This window comes from Alexandromys fortis, unplaced genomic scaffold, assembly GCF_014885135.2.
Source record: "Alexandromys fortis isolate MF-2015 unplaced genomic scaffold, M_Fortis_MF-2015_v1.1 scaffold_90, whole genome shotgun sequence".
Classification (NCBI taxonomy): domain Eukaryota; kingdom Metazoa; phylum Chordata; class Mammalia; order Rodentia; family Cricetidae; genus Alexandromys; species Alexandromys fortis.
Window position 1 is genome coordinate 1158605 of NW_026067985.1, and position 18221 is coordinate 1176825.

Here is an 18221-nt window from a genome sequence, read left to right on the forward strand (position 1 = left end):
TGTTTGGTTTGGTTTGGTTTCTGCTTTCTCCGCATTTGAAACCGAGCTATTTTACCCCCAATTTGGAAGCTCGCGCAGCGGGAAGCCATGAGCCAATTGCCACCTTCTCTGGGCGGACAGCGAGTTTTGGTCCGGCGGGAGGAAGGACCTGCCTCTCTGGTCCCCCTGGTCCCCCTAAGCACTCTCCAGTCCAGTCTCTCTGGTTGTTTTCGCCTCCTCCCTAGACTGCTGGGGCGGGGGGGGGCAGTGAGGGTCCCCCACGTGCCTGGGCTCGAAAAGGGGGGTTTGCCCACCCCTCCAAAGGTCTAGAGCTAGGTCCTCTACCAAACCCAGGAGGAGGGAAGGGAGGGGCCCCTCTCGTGACCCGCCGTTCAAGAGGCCTGAAGGTGACAGGGACGTAAGGCCCGGCTGGCGGGCTCCGGAATGGGGGGTTGGGGGTAGTCGGCCGCCAGGCAGGCTCCGGCTGGGTCTTTGAGTCAAGGCCCCCAGGGCAAGAAAGTCTTCAGGGCTAACTTTAGAGAACATTCCCTTGCCCGCCCCCAGAGAAGCCTGGATAGGGACTCCACCATTTTTTTTCTTTTTCTTTCGTATTGAAAGATTCAAAGATAAATTGAACTTCAAAAAGATAACTTGCCTAACTGCCTCGGGCCGGGTTAAGGGAAGAGTAGGGGTTGGGGATGCCAGCCAGCTTCCTGGGTGACTTTTGCCTAGCAGGTTCCATGTGGGCTCCTGAATTACCTTCCTCCTCACGACCAAACAAAGTGTGCGCACGGTGGGGTGGTGAGAGCACCCTTTTTGGCCTTGTCCCAATCCTAAATGTCCGTGGGCAAGGGACACAGCCTAACCTTTTCCCCGTGCCAGATTCACGGTTGTAGGGAGAGTTTATTTTGTGTTCCATGTCAAAAAGGGGAAGGACGGTATAAAATCTTAAACCCTTTCCAGCGCTGCCAGCTTCTTTCTGGTCGGATTCCTGTGTGGGGAAAGGCGACTTTGAACACAGGGTAAATCTTCCCTTATTAAAACTGAAGTATATGGAGTTCCTATTTACGAAATTTAATCAGGTCCTTTTCCTCTCCCACTCCTTAAATTAAAGGGGAAATAGTTTCAGATTGATGTGGCCCCCTTCGCAGGAGCAAGGAACTTTTTGTTTTCAGCTTTGTAATTTGAGTGACATCTCATTTTGGTTTGCTGGGGGTGTGGGGGGGTGGTCTTAATTACTATTTAAAGACGAAAGGAAAGAGCAGGCAGGAAGATCATTCCCTTCTAATTTTCCAGCTTCGAGAGACGCTCTAGAAGAAATCATTAACACGACTTCAAAACTCATTTCAATAAAAATTTATTGAAATTTCACTGATGTTTTTAAGGAGGAGAATTACAGAAAACTCAAGTACTAAACACAAAATATGCCTTCATGGATTTTTTTTAAAAGATTTTTTGTTATTTTGTTTTGCCTTTCATGGTTGTTTTTGAATGAGTCCCTCTCTGTACACCAATCCAAAACACCATCTAGATGAACAATGGCAAGAAAACCTCACTTGGGTTAGAAGATACCAGAGACAAATGAGGACGAAGAATTAGGAAGGTTATGGCAGCCTCTGCTCCCATGACAATCTCAATCCCTCCCAGGGTGTCAGAGCTTAGGGAAAGGGCCAATACCTCCCCAATTTTGGTGAAAATAGGAAATAGTATTCCCAACCTCCCCACCCCACCCCACCCCCGCCACCAGCTCTCTGACAATTAAAATTGCAGCCAGCTCTATTTGAAAGCATTAGATGGAGGTCCAGAAGCCTAAGCTCGTTACTGTGAATTAGTCATCTCCTGACCTGGAAAAAAAATGCAAAAGGCAAAACAAGAATAAAACCTGACAGACACACTTCTATTTACATCCAGCTATGTACAAGTCAATAAATTAAAGTTTAACTTTCTGAGCGGTCATAATTCCACCTATTTACAAGAGATATCAAATAATTACATAAATACTTTGTCCAATAGTCGTGTTTCCTCTTTATTATTTCTTTTAAAACCTTGTTATTGCATATACAGTTGAGAGAACTAATGGTCGGACGGGCACACGAAGCCCTCTACAGCGCTTAGATAAAACAGATAAAATAAACTCAGTGGATTCCAACCCCATTGCTTCCCTTTACCCCACTCCACCCCTACTTCCTCGGGGCTGCCAGTTTGAGCAGGGTTGAGGATGGCAGGGTTTTGTTGTTTTTCTGTAAAAGCCAAAGAACCATCAACAAGTAAAACCCAGAAAATTCTAACATGCAAAAACAAACAAACAAACAAAAAAGGACGGGTATCCCTCCTTTAAAACCTCAGGATATTAAAAAGACACAGGATTCTTTTAACATAGACCAGGCAAGGGCTTCTCCCTTCCCCAGTAAAGGTACTCAGCAATTTAAGTCTTCATAGACAGTTCCATGGGGCTTGATCTGTCCCCGGTTTGGGCTTGTTTGTTAGTTTGTTTAGGGATAAATTATTGTTTCCGCTTGACACACGAAGGGGAAAGAGATTTGGGTGTAGTCTCTCAAACAGGGCAGGCCGGCCTTGGCTACCTCGTTCTTCAGCCCCAACTTTCACACCAGCCTCCACTGAAGTCGCTCTAGACACAAAAGCCAGTTTTCCCCCACCCCCACCCCCGCGTCTCAAAGCAACAGCAGCCTGCTTCCACAGCGCAAGACAAGGCCTGTGGTCTCTAGAGCGCATTCTCTGGAGGGAGCCTGGTGTTCCTTCCCAGACAAAACTGAAGGATGGGGAATCACCCCAGTGGAAGGTCTGTGGTTTATTTTACATCCAACAAAGTGCACTGGCAGATTTGACCGAACTGGAATGGAGAGACCTTTGGGGGAGCGGTTTTGTTTTTTGTTTTGTTTTTGTTTGTTTTTAAGGGGACCCACTGCAGGACCTGTCCGGCTTGGCTTCCAAGCCACTGACCAGCCGCTGGATGCTCTGCAGTTCACTGGTAGCCGCCTCTTTCTCTGAGCAGAGTTTGGGTGACAAGGACACTGAGCTGGAGGACAGCGTGGAAGAGCGGCTGTTCAGTTCCGAACCCGAATCCACGGCCATCGAGGCCGGGCTGGCCGCCAGGGCGGCTGCCTTGCCGTCTAGGGGCCCCGCGGCCGAAGCCATGGAGGGCAACGCAGTGGCCAGCAAGCTGCTGCTATCAGGCACTGGAACAGGGATGGAATATGGACTGTAACGTAGCCTGGGGCGCATGCTGTTCAAGTTGAGGAACGGGTGGCGGTGCACGGAGCTGGAGGCCGCTGCTGAGGAAGCTGCAGCTGCAGCAGCCATGTATGTGTAGGGGTAAGGGAACAGGCTCCCAAAAGGCGACATAGCCAAGCCCTGGGGAAGGAACAGAAGAAACATACGGAGTCAGAGGATGGGCGACCCCTCTTTTCCACCTCCTGCTATCTGGTCTTGGAGGAGTTGGAGGGACAAAACTTTACCCTAGGACACAGATCCCTTGCATGCTAAACCAAGGGGTTAACATGCTGGGAACTTCCTGGCTATTAAATCATCCACAACGAGTCCTCCATGGTGCCTGACCCTCAGGGCTATTAGCAAGTTCCCGTGAGGGCAAACAACCGCACCTGTTGAGTGGGCTCAAGGAGGGCCTCCACCAAAGGGCTAGATTAAACTCCGGTGCACATGTTATCATGCTAGCTTTAATTTTGTCCTTCTAGATCTTTCCCAAGTAAGAAAAAATAAGGATGATTTGAAAGGAGGGGGATTGAAAAGGTGCTATTTATTAATATAAAGACTGCAAACACCCAGTTTCTAAGGCTTGGGGGTCCCAGGTGGGAGGCTGCAGGACCCAAACAAGCAGAATTTGCATGCAGGGTGTGTCCTTCGCTTAAGGACGCCTCCAGACCTGTCTGTTCAGGGTGACCCTCCTCCACCTGCCCTTCTGAGGGAGACCAGCCGTGTTAGGAAGGTTGGGGGTAAGTTAGAAACTAGCTGGTGTCTCAGCTTCCTCCTCCCCATGGGGGAGGACTATGTGCCTTTTGGCTCTGGCAAGGGAGACGAATGTGCTCAGACAAAACAAAAGGTCAGAGTAGGCGGAAAAACTCCAGAGAGGCTTCCTACCGGGTTCAGAACCTTCTCCCCAGCCCCTCCGTGCTGGGCACAGCTGTCTGAACCACACACACACACACACACACACACACACACACACACACACAGGCCTGCCACAGCCAGTCTCCCCTCCTTTGACATTTCCCACGTGTGCACAACCCATTAACTCTTTGGAGATAGGCAGGCCTGTTTGGGGTGGGGGTGGGGGAAGAAAAGCTTTCAACTAGGTGGAAGGCTGGCTGCCTCCAGACCAAATTCTCACCCAGGGGACCAGTCACTTCCCCTCCCCACACCTCAGTCCCTTCCTGGGGGAGTAGTGGCTAGGAGCCTCCAGAGAAATATGTTGTCTGAAAGATGAAATCAAAGAGGCCCTGTGGGGCAGACAGGCTCAACTCCACCAGGGAACCAGCTGTGTGACCTGAGCGGAGGGATTCAACATCTCTGGGCCAGAGATGATACATCAAATGATTCAAACTTGTCACAGTGTTAAGGAATGTGGAGCTTGGCCATGCATAGGAAGTAATTTAAGGGCCCTTGAAGGGGAGGGGTGGTCACGACGGCTCAGTGAGATAGGTACTGCGCCCTGCAAAGGGTCAATAATAAACAGTTACTAGCATGCATTACTGTCTAACTAACGGTCCTAGGCAAGGGACTGGGATTAAGAGAGCTACTGGAGCGAGCCGGGGATGGGCAGGAGGGCAGGCAGGAGTAATACCTGGGAGGCCAGAACGTGTTGTTGAAGGTGGAAGGGCAGGGTGGCAGCCGACGCCCCGGACAGTCCCTGCGCTGCGGCAGCCGAGGCCATGGCTGTGGAATCCAGGCCTGAGACGCCAGTGGATGCCCCGGATACTGTGGCCAGCAGGGGCCCCATGCCTGCAGCCATACTGGAGAAGGCGCTGCCCATGGCGAACTGGCCGGGGTGCAAGAAGAGAGGGTGCCCATTGAAGAACTGCTGGCCGGCTAGGCCTGGGGCGAAGCCCAAACCTGGAAGGGGCCCCTGCGCCAGGTGCGCGGCCGCGTCCGTCTGCACTGACAGTGGCGCGAAGGCGTCCTTGGCGGGCAGCGAGCGAACCTCATCCACCTTAGTGGCACCTGGACCCTCGCGTCCGGGGCTCCTGCGCTCCTCGGCTCCCGGGACGCGCGTGCTGGATGAGATGGTGGCCGGGCTGTGGCGCGAATCCGGCGATGCCTTGTCCAGGCGCGCGGTGTCTCGGGCTCGGCCGGGTTCCGCGGGGAACAGCTGAGCCCTGGTGGCTGGGCTGCCCTTGTCTCGGCCTGGCTCCTCGGCGGTGGTGGTGGAAATCTTCGCGGCGTCACAGGCCTCAGGGCCGTGCTCCTCCTTGCTTTCAGCCTCGGCGTCACTTTCGGCTTCGCTGGGGCACAGATCTTGAGGAGGAGAGGAAAATGCCAGGGGAACTATCTGTCAATAGTGTTTCTTGGTTTAAACCCCACCTCCCAGGCCGGCGCGGTGGCGCAAGGCCTGGCATGCCAACAATGAGGCATCGGAGACAGGAGGACAGCCTGAACTACAGAGTGAGACTATTTCAAACACAGGATTCCCAATTGGGCAGTTTATTGGCAGTGTGACTGACTCCAGCGCAAGCCCCTCTGCACCACTCCCAGCCTTGGGTTTTCCTCTCTGTGAAATGGGATGATGTAACACTTTTACAGCTAATCCCAAAAGCATCCCAAGTGTTAAGACTCGGTTCAACCTTCTCTCCAGCCAGGCACTCAACGGGCAGCTTTTCTTATTGTAATGGTTCCGCTTTAAAACAAAACAAAACAAAACCAGAAAGAAAGCTTCCACCTACTCAAAACTTTCTCTGGCCTCTCTCCCATTGGATTGCAAATTTGCTTTTTAAAGATGAAAACGCTAGACCTCAGAACTCTGCTGGAACACATTCCTGTCACCTTCAGAGTCTCTGGCTCAGGGAGGATGGAAGTCAGGCGCTTCCACAAATTTGGGACTATTTTGATTTGTTTGGAAAGAATCCTGACGTGGGACTGGGCACAGGCAGAAACTACACCCTCCCAGGAGCCTTCTGTTCGCCTCAATTCCTACCAAGATGGGTGGTGAACAATCAGATCTCATGTATGTATGTATGATGTCTGTATGTCTGTCTCTCTTGAACCACACCCTCTTCTGTGGGTGTCCTGCCAGACCCCCCACCAAAAAAATGAACCCCACTTTACATTAGAAACTGATATGGATTAAAGACAAAAGGAACTCTCCCATTTTATTTCACCTGAAACCAGATTTCTTCCCTTTGAGACCGTCTTTCTAAATAAACGCTACTTGCTCTTTAAGCAGAAAACTGGCTCAAGATTCAAACCACTTTCTCTGCCCCTACCCCCACCCACCTCCCCAAAGCAGATGCCCAAGGGCCTCCTCCCTCCCCCAGGTCAGCTGTGGCTTTTCTTCTACCACCTTCCTGCACCAACCAGGTGGCTGAGAATCTCCGGGCTACTCCCTGCCCAACACATTTCCACCCAGAATTCAGTTGGAGGTTGATGAGCAGCAGCTGGATGCTGTTGGTTGGAAAGAGAGGGAGGACAGAAGGGAGGAGGGAATAAAGGACAGACAGGACAGACAGACAAGTGCTTCATGTGCTTTGTGCTACTGCCCTTGCTAGGAGGACATACACCACACCACACACACCAAATGGGATTGTGGGGAAGGTGTTCCAAGTTCTCCCGTGCTACCCCCACTTTGATTATGATTCTGCTTTGCAGGTTCTAGAAGGGCCTGCATCTTCTAAAGGGAGTCTACTGGCTCCGGATCTTCCCTGAGTTCCAAGGCCACAGGGCCAGGTCTGGGGAGTCTACTCATCACAGAGGAGGCCAGGCTTACCTTTGAGGTTGGATGTCCCCACAGTGGACACAGCCGGAGAGGAGGCCTGGGCGAAGCAGTTGAAGGCTGCCTGCTCGCTGGAGGACTCGTCTGAGGTCCCTGTTTCCTTCTTGTGTCTCTCATCGAACACCCTCATAGACTGCAAGGTGAGCTGCTTTCTGAGACAGAGGCCCACACCCATCGTTAGAGACTGCCACACACACTTCCCTTTTTTGTCTTCTTCCCCCCACTTTCCGGAGTGGCACACACCTCACCCCAGCTAGCTACCCAACATGGAGTCATTAGGAAAGAACTTGGCCTAGGAAATCTTGTTTAAAACCTCAGGACAGGACAGAGGCTAGAGTTGGCCAGGACAGGTACACTACTGGCCTTCCAGAGGGAGGGTGCTAGGAAGACCCAGCCCAAAGCCCTGCATGGGCACTAAGATGGGCAAGAACCATTCATTATGTGGTCCTTTGACAATAACCAGTTCACCAATCCATTAATTGGAGTTTAAGTTTATTTCAAGGTTAGAAATTATTTTTAATGTTCAGCCCCAAGGTAAGAAACTTGAAAAAAAAATTGATAGATGATTTTTCTGGATTGTAGAAAACCTTTGAAAAGGGGTGAGGGGTGCACAGCTTTTTCTATGGTCTATTTAAAGCAAAAATTGATACAGAGACCCAGAAAGGAAGGAGGGAGGGAAGGTTCCCTGGATTTCTCAAGGGGCCTCAGCTTCAGCCTGGTGAAGCTTTCTGAGAGGCGAGGTTGCAGAGAATGTGTGAATGGCTTGGGTCCCTTCTTGGGTCTTGCTCAGGACAAATGCCAATTAACTAACAATTAATAGGCATCTTTATAACCTGTTACCCCTGAGACTATTTTCTGGTCAGAACTGCAGTGTAGCTAGCCTTGGTTCCATTAAAGACAAGCAACATAGAATGTTCTCTACCTGGACCACTATGGACCAAGAGGGAACAAGCTGACCCTCTCCCCTCCCCCACATCTTGCACCTCACTTCTAATACTTCCAAGTTCAAGCCGAAGAAAACAATTTCCCAATTAACCCTGAAATTGTAAGTCTCAGCTCACCTTTTTTCTCTCCTGCCGTTCCCAGTGTCCCGAAAACCTTTTGCAAAAGGGTTGTTGTCTATTTTTAACTGAGTTATCTAGAGAAAACACATAAGCAAAACAGACATTAGCGTTACTTTCTAGAATGTTCTAAACATGCCCCCCAAACTCCTTAGTCTTTCCTAGAGATGTGACTGCCCAAGGAGTCACAGGGATGGACCAAGTGGAAGTCAGAGGGAAGATGATGGCAGGAAGATAGGAAGGGGCTGAAACATCATAAGAAAGTGTAGTAATATTTAATGTTTCTAAGAACCAAGCAAGGATTCCACACTAAAATTATCCAAAGAAATTCCTTCTTTTGGACAATTTAGATTTAGAAATGAGACTATTCAAATATGGCTAAAAGGCACAGCCTATAGATCTGAGTTAGTAGGCTTCTGTTTTGATTTTTTATACAGCACAATTAATTATAAGCATGTTAAAATGCCATTTCCTGATTATTTCCCAACCCCCATCACACATACATGTAACACAAACACACACCCTACACACGAAAACTTTTTCTGTGAATCTAATAAAATTAATTATGAGGTTTCACTACTACATTATACTAGAGTGACCCCCACCCCCACCACTCCAGGCAAGAGTGGATTTGAAGGAATTATATACTAAGGACTTTGATTGAAAAGGAAAGAATAACCACTGGTAATATTTGTTTTCATTTATGTTTACTTTTGGTGTGTGTTGTGTGCCCCCCTCCCCCAGCCTCTGCTATGTTTAAAACTATTAGCCATTAAAGTAATAATTTAGTTGATGTAACTTTCACAGGATTCCCCGTCTCAGGGAGCCAGCTTGAGGCTTGTTGTCTTTGGAATCTCTTCTCCTGGTAGAGAAACTATGTATCCAGTTAATAGGAGCGAGAAACCTGGGCTTTGGTTTAGGGTTCTGCTATTTAAAGGAGGCCAGATGTCCTTTGCATGAGGTAAGGAAGGAGAGGAGCGGGTGGTGACTTAACATCCACAATAGGAAATGTAAGGATCAGTGTCCACAGGGACCAGGGAATGACCACAAGTTCAAAGTACAAGGTGTTGCCAAGTGAAGTGAACTCTCCACGAGGTCTAGGGCTCAGGTACTGGGCCACAGGGGTCCTCAACCCCTACCCACCCACCCATAGTTGCCAAGCTCCATGCTAGTGGACCACCATCAATAGACACTTGTCTCCGGGCCTCTGTGTTCAGTTTCCCTGACCTACAGGCCAGGAGAACAGCAGATTCCAGGTGAGGCTCATTGGGCGAGCCCTTTATAATCCCTGGCTTTAGGCCCCAAAAGAGAACAAGTTTCAGATGAACTCGTGATTATGAGCTAGTGATTATTTCCACCTTTAAGTGGGAAGCCTCGGACAGCTCAATTAACAGAACCCTGATTTAGGGTGCGTTTTTACACACCACCGCCATCACCTGCAGCAGCAGCGGCATAAAAATTAATGAAAACAAATCATGTATTCGGGAATTTCTGGCTGAGAGGAGTGCCCATCTCTACTCATCTCCAGGGAGACCCAGACACTTTGCACCTTAAATTAATTGTTACCTTGCTACCTGGTTCCTTTCAGAACAGCACACTTTTTTTTTTTTTTTTGATCCTTCCTCCTGAAGAGGATGAAATAGGAAACACCAAGAGACAAGACCCTGCGGCCAATACAAGCACCAGAGTCCCAGCTGGGAGGAGAGATTTGTGCCAGCCCCCCTCCCTCCCAGGAATCAGACCTCTCCATAGAAGGTCAAATCACACAATTCACACAAGGAAATTCCAGACTTTCTTCTGTCCAATGCCCTAATAACTTTCCCACTGAGAGAGCAAGTAAGCTTAGAGGAAGAGAGAAACGCCCTGTGGGTTACCTTGTCATTTTGGTAGGCAGTCACGGCAATGAATTCCGTTTCCGGGAACAGGTATGTGCGAAATGTACTGTAAGGCAGTTTTAAGATGTCATTGGCTCTGACGATATGGAACCGGGGCTGGTACTTATGCATAGAGTTGAGTATGGTCTGCAGAAGCAGGAAGGGGGGGGCACACACATTAAAAGAAAGAAAGAAAAATAGTTTAACAGAACAAATGAGATCTTAGGTCCCCTGCCAAGCAGACATCGTCCCCACTGCTGGGTCCAAAGCCCGCGTCCTTGTGGTACATTTCACACCACAAGATTGTTATCTTCCAGAGACTTCCAAATTGTTCCTCAGCTTCTAAAGCGCACCCCCACCCTCTCCATCTACATATTCATTTGTGCCTTGAACCCTAGCCTACCTGGGTCCCAAAACTATAATTCCCCTTCCACGCTGCGTGATCGCTTGGGAAGGCCAAAGTCTTAAAAGATAGAGAAAAACATGCATTTTAATTTACAAAATGATTCAGTACTTTAAGCGCCCACTAATTGACAAGCCCAATCCACTTAAGGCCTTGAGAGGCCGCGCTCTAGAGAGGAATATTTATGCCCTAATCAAATCAAGGGCTTCAAATGCAATCCCTGTCCGCTTTAGATATTTCCGAGCCATTCACGTCTTCCTGGGCCTAATCTTTCTGCTTATTCCTCGCTTATCACTTTGTTTATCCTATTGAAATGCTGGGGAGGGGCAGAGGACAGCCAAAGGTCCCCTGGCCTGGCTTCGCAGGCAAGCCAAGTCTCCAGAAAGTCTCTAAAGCACACTCAGCCACGGAATCCACTTGCATTCCCTAGTACGTGTACGTATACACACACACACACACACACACACACACACACACACACACACAGCATTTTTCTTTAACACCAAAGACTTCAGCTTGTTCCTCGTACACCTGATTTTCACCCAAGCCCAAAATCACTTTTAGTAAAAGAAAATACACTTTCAAAAATGTAGCCACCGCCTTGGCCCAACACAGTAAAGGTTTCAGCTCTCCCAAGATATGGCATGGCTGACTTTAAAGAAGCAACATAATATTTCTAAGCAAAACGGTCCTTATCCAAGTACAAAACTTTAAAAATCGATTCATAACTTTTTGTTCTTAGTATTACTCTTCACGCCCAGGTCCGGCACCCACCCTGGACCTTCGATTGCTATTCAGGTAAATTCTTTGAGAATGGTAGGCCTTCCATTATCCAGGTAGTAAGACATCTCCCCCCCCCCCTCCTGAGTTCCACTCTGCAACTAGAGGTTGCAAATTGAACGAAGTTGGTTATGTGTGGCAACCATCAGTCAGACTGGTGTCTGGACCCAAAGTCGGTTTCCTAGGAAGCCATTCCTCCCAGGGAATCTTACTGAGAGTCAATGAAACTTACAAATCCGTGTTTATCCGATATGTTGTTGGTGAGTTTCAGTTTGTGGAAGGTGACGACTTTGGACATCCACTGCTCCCCCGTAGCGGGGCTGTCCGGGTGTATGTACATTCTCTTGGGCATTTCGGGGTCTGCCTTACCGGCCACCATCCACCGAGAATTGTGAAATTTGTATCGACAGTCGTCAGCAGCTATAATGTCCATCAATAAAATATACTTGGCCTTTTTATCCAGCCCAGAGCACCTCACTTTAAATGGAGGGAACATTCGCCTACAAGAGCAAAGCACAGAAAAAGGAAACGGATAAATAGGTGGGGTAAATGGCTCAGGACCTCGGGCTTGGCTTCCAAGTGGTCTGGCCCCATCTAAAAGCACAAGGCTTTCTGCTGTGACCAGGGAGTCTGCAGGGCAACTCAGTGAAATTTACTTCCACACTGACATTAAAAATGCTCAATCTCCTATTATTGTCCTATCCCAAGCCTCAAATCAAATTAACTACAGCAACCTCTTATCTCTAAAAGTACCGACTATTTTGTAAAAAACAAAAACACGTTTGATTGTTTGACTGTTTAGATTGCCCTCTGCAGAGAGGGATGAATTCTTGCCTAAGATTTTTCTTTTTCTTTTCTTTTCTTTTCTTTCTTTCTTTCTTTCTTTCTTTCTTTTTTTTTTTTTTTTTTTTGAGTTTGAAACAGCTAGAGGTAGGGCTCTAAGAAACAGTGGTTAATAAAGTTTAGGCTATTTCACCCTCCCATGAGAAAACATTAAAGCTTATCGAGGAAATAAATGCCCAGTTATGGAGTGAAGTGGTGAGCCAGACGGAGGCTGGCGAAGTATTACACTGGATTCTCAGTTCGGAGGTTGGAGGCAGGCAAGCACCCGGGCCTGGTAACCCATTCGCGATTTAAGTTATAAACCGCATTCCTCTACTCTGTAGGCCACTGCGAGATCCTGCTGTTTAATTTCACAGAAGTGCTGGCTTTCCGTACTTTTGACTTAAAAGGAAGTACTCAGTTATGAAAACTGACTAAATGTCTTGTGGGTTGGAGAAAGATCTCATGCCAAACTTTGACCTCAAGTAGTTTGAAAGGAGACCTGTAAGTGGGGGGTTTTATTTTCGTGCCCTTTCAACCGGTGTCCTGATAATCCTACAGACATTTTCTTTCTTTCTTTCTTTCTTTCTTTCTTTCTTTCTTTCTTTCTTTCTTTCTTTCATTAAATCAGTGTGGTTTTAAATGCTTTTCCTGGGGTCCTTTCTTAGAAGCTTGTTTCGGTCAGGCAAGGACACTAAACGTTATGTAAAGTATTCATATTCAAACACAAAAGCAGGATAGATATCCTCATGGGTTCCTTGGGTCCACATAACCTTAACTAATAGGAGTGCCTGCTCGGTTCTCCCTGGGCTGGCAGAAAAGCAACCCTTCGCTCCTTCACCCGTCCCTTGATTTCACTCTGTCCCAGATCAGTCAGGTTTAGGCCCCCTTCAGCTCCGGAGAGTAAGCTGAAGGGCAGAAAGGGCCTGAGAAATCTCACGGGTCTCCCACTACCGTACAAAAAGGGCTGTAAGTGTCTGTACTAAGAAATAAAACCAAACAGACAAAATCAAACAGATAGAAAGATATTTCAAGATGTCTTTACAAACGAGCTTTCTGCAACAGGGCGCTTGCTGCAGAAGTCAGTCAGTGTGCGGCTCCTTCAATGGAAAACACCCTCTATTCTGTAGGGAACTCTACGAGTCCCCAAGAACCCTGCAGTGGGCCCAGGTAGTCTGAAATTTTCTGACCCTCAGGCAGGGCCCAGGAGTCTCAACATTTTTGGGGGGTGGTGGTGGTGGTGTGTGTGTGTGTGTGTGTCGGGAGAGATTTCGTCCCAAACGTAAAATCAGGCAGTAGTAAATCTACCGTTTTAATAGACAGACAAAAGGAGACACGAAAAACTTCAGGTGGTTTGGGGAGGGGGTTACCACTGGTTTCTTACCTTCCCGACTTCGTAATGACCATCTCTGTACCCCGCTTGTGAAACTGGTCCCAAAGTTCCTTGGCCTCCAGGTGCACCTTGGGGTCGTCTTCCACGTCCTCCTCGGGTTCCATGGTCTTCAGAGGCCTCAGGTGAGCCTGGGGTCCCAAGGATGAGAAAGGAATGCCGGTCTCAGCAGCCCCCACCAACTGATCCATGATGGGCTTGGCCAGGGCTCCGGGCAGGGAGAGCGCCGCGGCGCCGTTGGGAGGCAGCGTTAGCGCGGGGAAGAAAGGCGGCTGGTGACCCAGTACCGCACTCATGGCGAAGTCTGGCGCCCGGTGAGGTAGGAACGGATGATAGGCCATGCTTGTCCCAGGGATAACCGGATCTCTCATGGAGAGGCTCATCCACTCCAGACAGGGAACCAGTCCGCGGCTGCTGGCTTGGCTCTGCTTTTGTTTTTACTTTTCAAAAACAATAAAAAAAATTCAATAGCAACGCATAGTTTTGCTTTAAAATAAAAAGAGGAGCAAATTACAATTAAAGCCTTTGAAAGGGAAGGGGAAAGTATCTTTGAGGGAAGAGAATGCGGCTTTTAAAGAGGGTACGGCGACAGTTCGGGAGACATAGCCGCTGCAGGGCTGTCCTGGTGCGTGGAGTATGTTTGAAAAGCCGCTCCTGGAAGTCGGTTTCAGTAGGGCGAGCCACAAGCAGGGGCTCGACTGGCGCCCGAGCCCTGTGGCTTAGCTGGAAATAGACACACAGCCTTTCCCGGGGTGGCTCCCCGGCTCCCACGCTCTTTGTTGCCAAAGCGCAAGGTTCTCCGAGACTTTTTTTTTTTTTTTAACCTTTTTTCGTCTCCTTCCCCCGCCCCCTAGCTCTTCTCTGGCTTTCTCGCAGGAGGCGTCTTAGATGAGCTAGAAAGATTCTTGCTTTCACTGGGGGCGAGATCAAGGGGGGAGGAAAAGTCTCTCCTTTAAAAAAAAAACTGATTTAAGCCCCTTTCCAGCGACGTTATCAAAACTCGTAACTGCGAAGCTGGCTTCGGTTCGCGCTCCCACTCTTCTCTCTGGCTCCAAGCTGCGCGCAGTGTCTGGGTGGCGATCCAAATGGTGCCTGCGATCTTCTACCTCGGGGACTCCGCTGTCTTCCTTGTGCTAAAAAAACGTGAGCGAAATCGCTTTCCTAAAAATAATAAATTAGAAAAAAAAATCAGCGTCCGGGAGCGCAGGGCGAGGGAGGATCGAGAAAACGGGTGAAAAAAAATAAAACAAAACAAAACAGGAAAGGAGGAAGAGACGGGAGTGATTGGGAGCTGGAGTAGGCGAGTAGAGGGAGGGAGAGAGAAAGAGAGTGAGCGAGCACCTCGCCACCCTCCTCCGCCTCTAGAATTCCCCGGGCGTCTGCTCGGCGGCTCTGGACGGTCGAGCTGCGCTGTGGGCTGCGGGAGCCCGAGGCTTGTTGATTGGCTCTTTGACGCTTTCGGACCAATTGTGTGGCTGCATAGGCGTGGTTTTCACAGGTCGAGTGCTGGGGGAATAGAGCCGAGTTATAAAAAGAAGGTGTCGGAAACTGGAACGTCGCTGCGCCGCGCGGTACTACGGCCTGTCCTGCGTTTATGTCAACACGATCAGAGGGGAGGGCGGGGAGCCACCAGGGCGCCGCGCGCGCACCAAAGTCGCCTCTAGGTGGCTGATCCAGAAGAGAGTTCGCAGCAGCCAGAGGAGCTCGCCCGGGCTCTTTCTCAGCTCAGCCCACGTCTGAAAGGCCTCAGCCATCCAACCCCCGGGGAACCGTGGAGGAGGCAGGGCCAGGGAGGAAGGGGGAGGGAGCGAGGGCGGGAGCCAGGCAGCCTGCCCCGCAACCGTGGCGCCGGGCAGGGGCGCTCGCCTCTCACACGCTCCGAGCGCAGCAGCTTAAGCCTTCGGCCGCTTCTCTGTACAGATCCGCAGCTTCTTCCCTTTGCCGGGCCTCGGGCTAGCCAAGTCAGCTGCCGAGCCTCCCTTTCGACTAATGCGCGTGAACAAAAGCTCCAGGCTCGCGCGCAGCTTTGCTGCCCCACGTGGAGACGCCCAGCCGCCTCTAAGTCAAGTCCTTTAGCTCGTGCGGCTGGGTGCTCCGGCTTTCCGAGTCACCGGCGCATGGGATCCCACAAATCTTTCTCCCCGGTGCGTGCTCCCCACCCGCAGTCACGTGCAGAGACCCAAACGCCCCCTGGGTATCTGTACCCGAACGCGCGCCAGCGCCAACACCCTGGGCCCGAGCCCCAAGCGGAAAAACACACGCAAACACGTACAAGGCTTGCGCGCCCGGCCCGATCTAAACTTGCTCCGCGTTACGGACTAGGTTTTGTTTGTTTGTTTGTTTTAATGTATTTACTGACCCTTTTGAGCCCAGTTCCTCTTCCATTCGGATACGGATACCGGTGTTCCACCCGGATGGGGTTGTGGGTGTAGAGAGAACGAAGCCGCTGAAACAAGTGAGTGCAGTGACTGTCGGCCTTTCTCCTTCGAGCCTCTGCCCTCACCTCCCGGCCAGCTCGGCGGGGAGTTGCCGGCTGGGGCTGGAAGAGTTGGTTGGGGGAGGTGCATCAGCCTGGTATCTTCCCCAGGCATCGCACTTATCTCTTGGTGCCTCAGTTCCTTCTCCACCCGGGTGGCGGGGGGGGGGGGGCGGACTTATCTTGGCAGAAGTCGGGGGCGAATTTGTAAAACAAACCGTGAAACGCACCCCTCTACCCCAGAGGTCAGGAGACTCAGTCCCTAATCAGCCCACGGTTGGGAGGAAGGCAAACTGAGTGATGGGACTTTGATCTGGTAGCCCAGTTACTGAAGTCTATGCTGGGGTCAGAGGACTCCCCCTCAAACCCACAGTCCTTGTTTTAGGGTGGAGGAGCTGGGGCATACCAGTTTAAGTGGAGGGCAATCTCAGCAGAGTTTTTCGTTTTCCGGGAACAAGACAAGACCTTCTTTGCTTGGAGAGGGAACAGAAAAAGGGCTGATTTCTGGGCCTAGAGATGAAGCTTGGGGTATTTTCGCGTGGACCATTTATTTGCCTCTAGATTTTTCCCTTGAGGACACCCACCCTCAGCACCCCCTCTTCAACTGCAGGTCCGAACTGGCAGCTACTGGGTGAATAGGCAGTACCCTCTCCCCTGGTTTTGATGTACAAGGTTAGGAGCTTTCGGCGCCAGCCCCGAGCTTTTCTTTCGCTGCCAGTGGGAATAGAGTCGTTCTGTGAACTTGGTCTGACTTGCCATCTCTCCCCCTTTCTTGCCGTGTGTCCACGGTTGAGAAGGAAAAAAAAAAGGGGGGGAGAGAAACGAAAGAGAAGGAGATGCGTAAGGCAGTGGCTCTCATAACGCCCCTTCCCAGGCTCCCTGTTCCAGAACACCGAGGGTGCGAGAGGCCGAGCCAGGCCCCTCTCCGCACGGGCCACCGAGGTCACCGCTGATTCTTTGCAAGTAGAAGACTCCCCTCCCCCTCCGTGCCTAGCCACTTTAGCCAGACCCAACCCCTAGAACCCAGAGATCCTCTCTGCCTGCATAGGAGAGTTAATCTCTGTGCGCCCGCGTGGAGTGCAGGAAAATAGTTGTGCAACTGCGGAGTATTTGACACCCCCCCCCCGTCACCCACGCAGTGTCTTAAGGATCCACGGGCTAGCCAGAGAGACCTTGGCAACGGATACCCAGCCTTCTGGCCTCGGGGGTCTGCTCGGCAAATGCCAGGCGAGCTCGCTGACTTTGCATGCAAATATCTGGCCTTGTTTTTTTGGCTCTGGCGTGGACTGAGAGCAATTTCTGACCCGCATGTCACCCCCACACGAACACCCTTTAGTCGCCTATTTTTGACTGTAGCTCCAGCTTAACCCTGGGGTCACCCCAGTTTGCCACTTCTGGCTTCCACCCACCACTCCAGTGCGCTAGGGAAAGGGGGGGGAGGGGTGTGGAAGAAAGTTTGCGGGATTTTGAATCGAAAATGTCTACATGTTGCTAATGGTCTACAAACTTCCGCCAATTACGGCTGACCTCCCAGACGCTGCCCCTGGAGGCTCGTGTTCAGTAAGGGAGGCCACGGCGATGCAAGGATCAAAAGCGGGAAGGTGCGAACTCCTCTTCGTCTTTGCGTGCCCGCCGAGCCCCCCTCCTAGTGGGTGATAAACCCACTCTGGCGCCGACCGTGCACTGGGTGATTAATTTGCGAACAAACAAAAGGGGCCTGGTGGCCACTGCATTAGGGTTAAACATTGGCCAGCGCCTTCCTCAGGCTTATGACAGGCCTGGCCTCCCGGGGAAGCCACAAGGTTAGCGGGTCTCGAGCCCCTTCTTAAGCCTCCAGCTGCTGACCGTCGGTGCGGGCTTGTTCTCTTTCTAGACTCCTTGATTGAATTTAGCCAGTCTTTCCAACAGAACTGGGTGAGAGATTGAAATCTGTATCCATAGAAGAGATGTCCCCCTACCTTTTGCAATAGGAGGATTTGTGTGTCTGTGTGTCCTTTGCACTATAGGGACTGGGGTTTTGAACAAGATAAAAAACATTGCAATGCCTGCCGCTTCTGAAGAGGAGATAGGGGACTTCAAAGTGGGAGGGGGGATGAGACGGGGATCACAGGCCTCAGCCAACAGTCCCAGCAGGCATCAGCAAGCCCGAGAAATAGGAAGGCGTCCCTGCAATATTCTGTTTTCCCTGTGGCACCTCCTGCCTCACACTCGAAAGGCGATACACTGATCCTTTGTGACCGAATGGTGTCTATCTGAAATAAGAAAGAAAGAAAGAAAGAAAGAAAGAAAGAAGGAAGGAAGGAAGGAAGGAAGGAAGGAAGGAAGGAAGGAAGGACAGACGGACCAGAGAGGGAAAGGATAGGGTGTGGGCCGGGTGGTTGACTTCAGGAACTTTTCGCTTGCGTGAGGTCTGGCTGGACTCTGTGAGAGACACTGTTATACTCTCCTAAACATTCGCCCTCAGTTCACCCCACT

General features: G+C 50.4%; 1 protein-coding gene across 3 annotated transcripts; it reads right to left on the bottom strand.

The window, feature by feature from the left end:
* Nucleotides 1–1320: 1320 nt before the first annotated feature.
* On the bottom strand, nt 1321–15805 carry Tbx3 (T-box transcription factor 3). 3 transcript variants are annotated; one of them, XM_050158935.1, is made up of 10 exons: nt 15630–15805; nt 14612–14776; nt 13265–14431; nt 11291–11558; nt 10279–10338; nt 9876–10022; nt 8002–8078; nt 6935–7092; nt 4799–5469; nt 1321–3351 (listed from the first exon to the last, which is right to left on the bottom strand). In XM_050158935.1, the coding sequence occupies exons 3-10, from the start codon at nt 13651–13653 to the stop codon at nt 2890–2892; spliced, it is 2232 nt and encodes a 743-aa protein (XP_050014892.1). In that variant the 5' UTR covers nt 13654–14431; nt 14612–14776; nt 15630–15805; the 3' UTR covers nt 1321–2889. The 3 variants fall into 3 exon arrangements, with proteins under 3 accessions (XP_050014892.1, XP_050014893.1, XP_050014894.1); XM_050158936.1 differs by lacking the exon at nt 14612–14776; XM_050158937.1 differs by lacking the exon at nt 10279–10338 and having other exon boundaries at nt 13265–14776; nt 15630–15799.
* Nucleotides 15806–18221: the final 2416 nt, after the last annotated feature.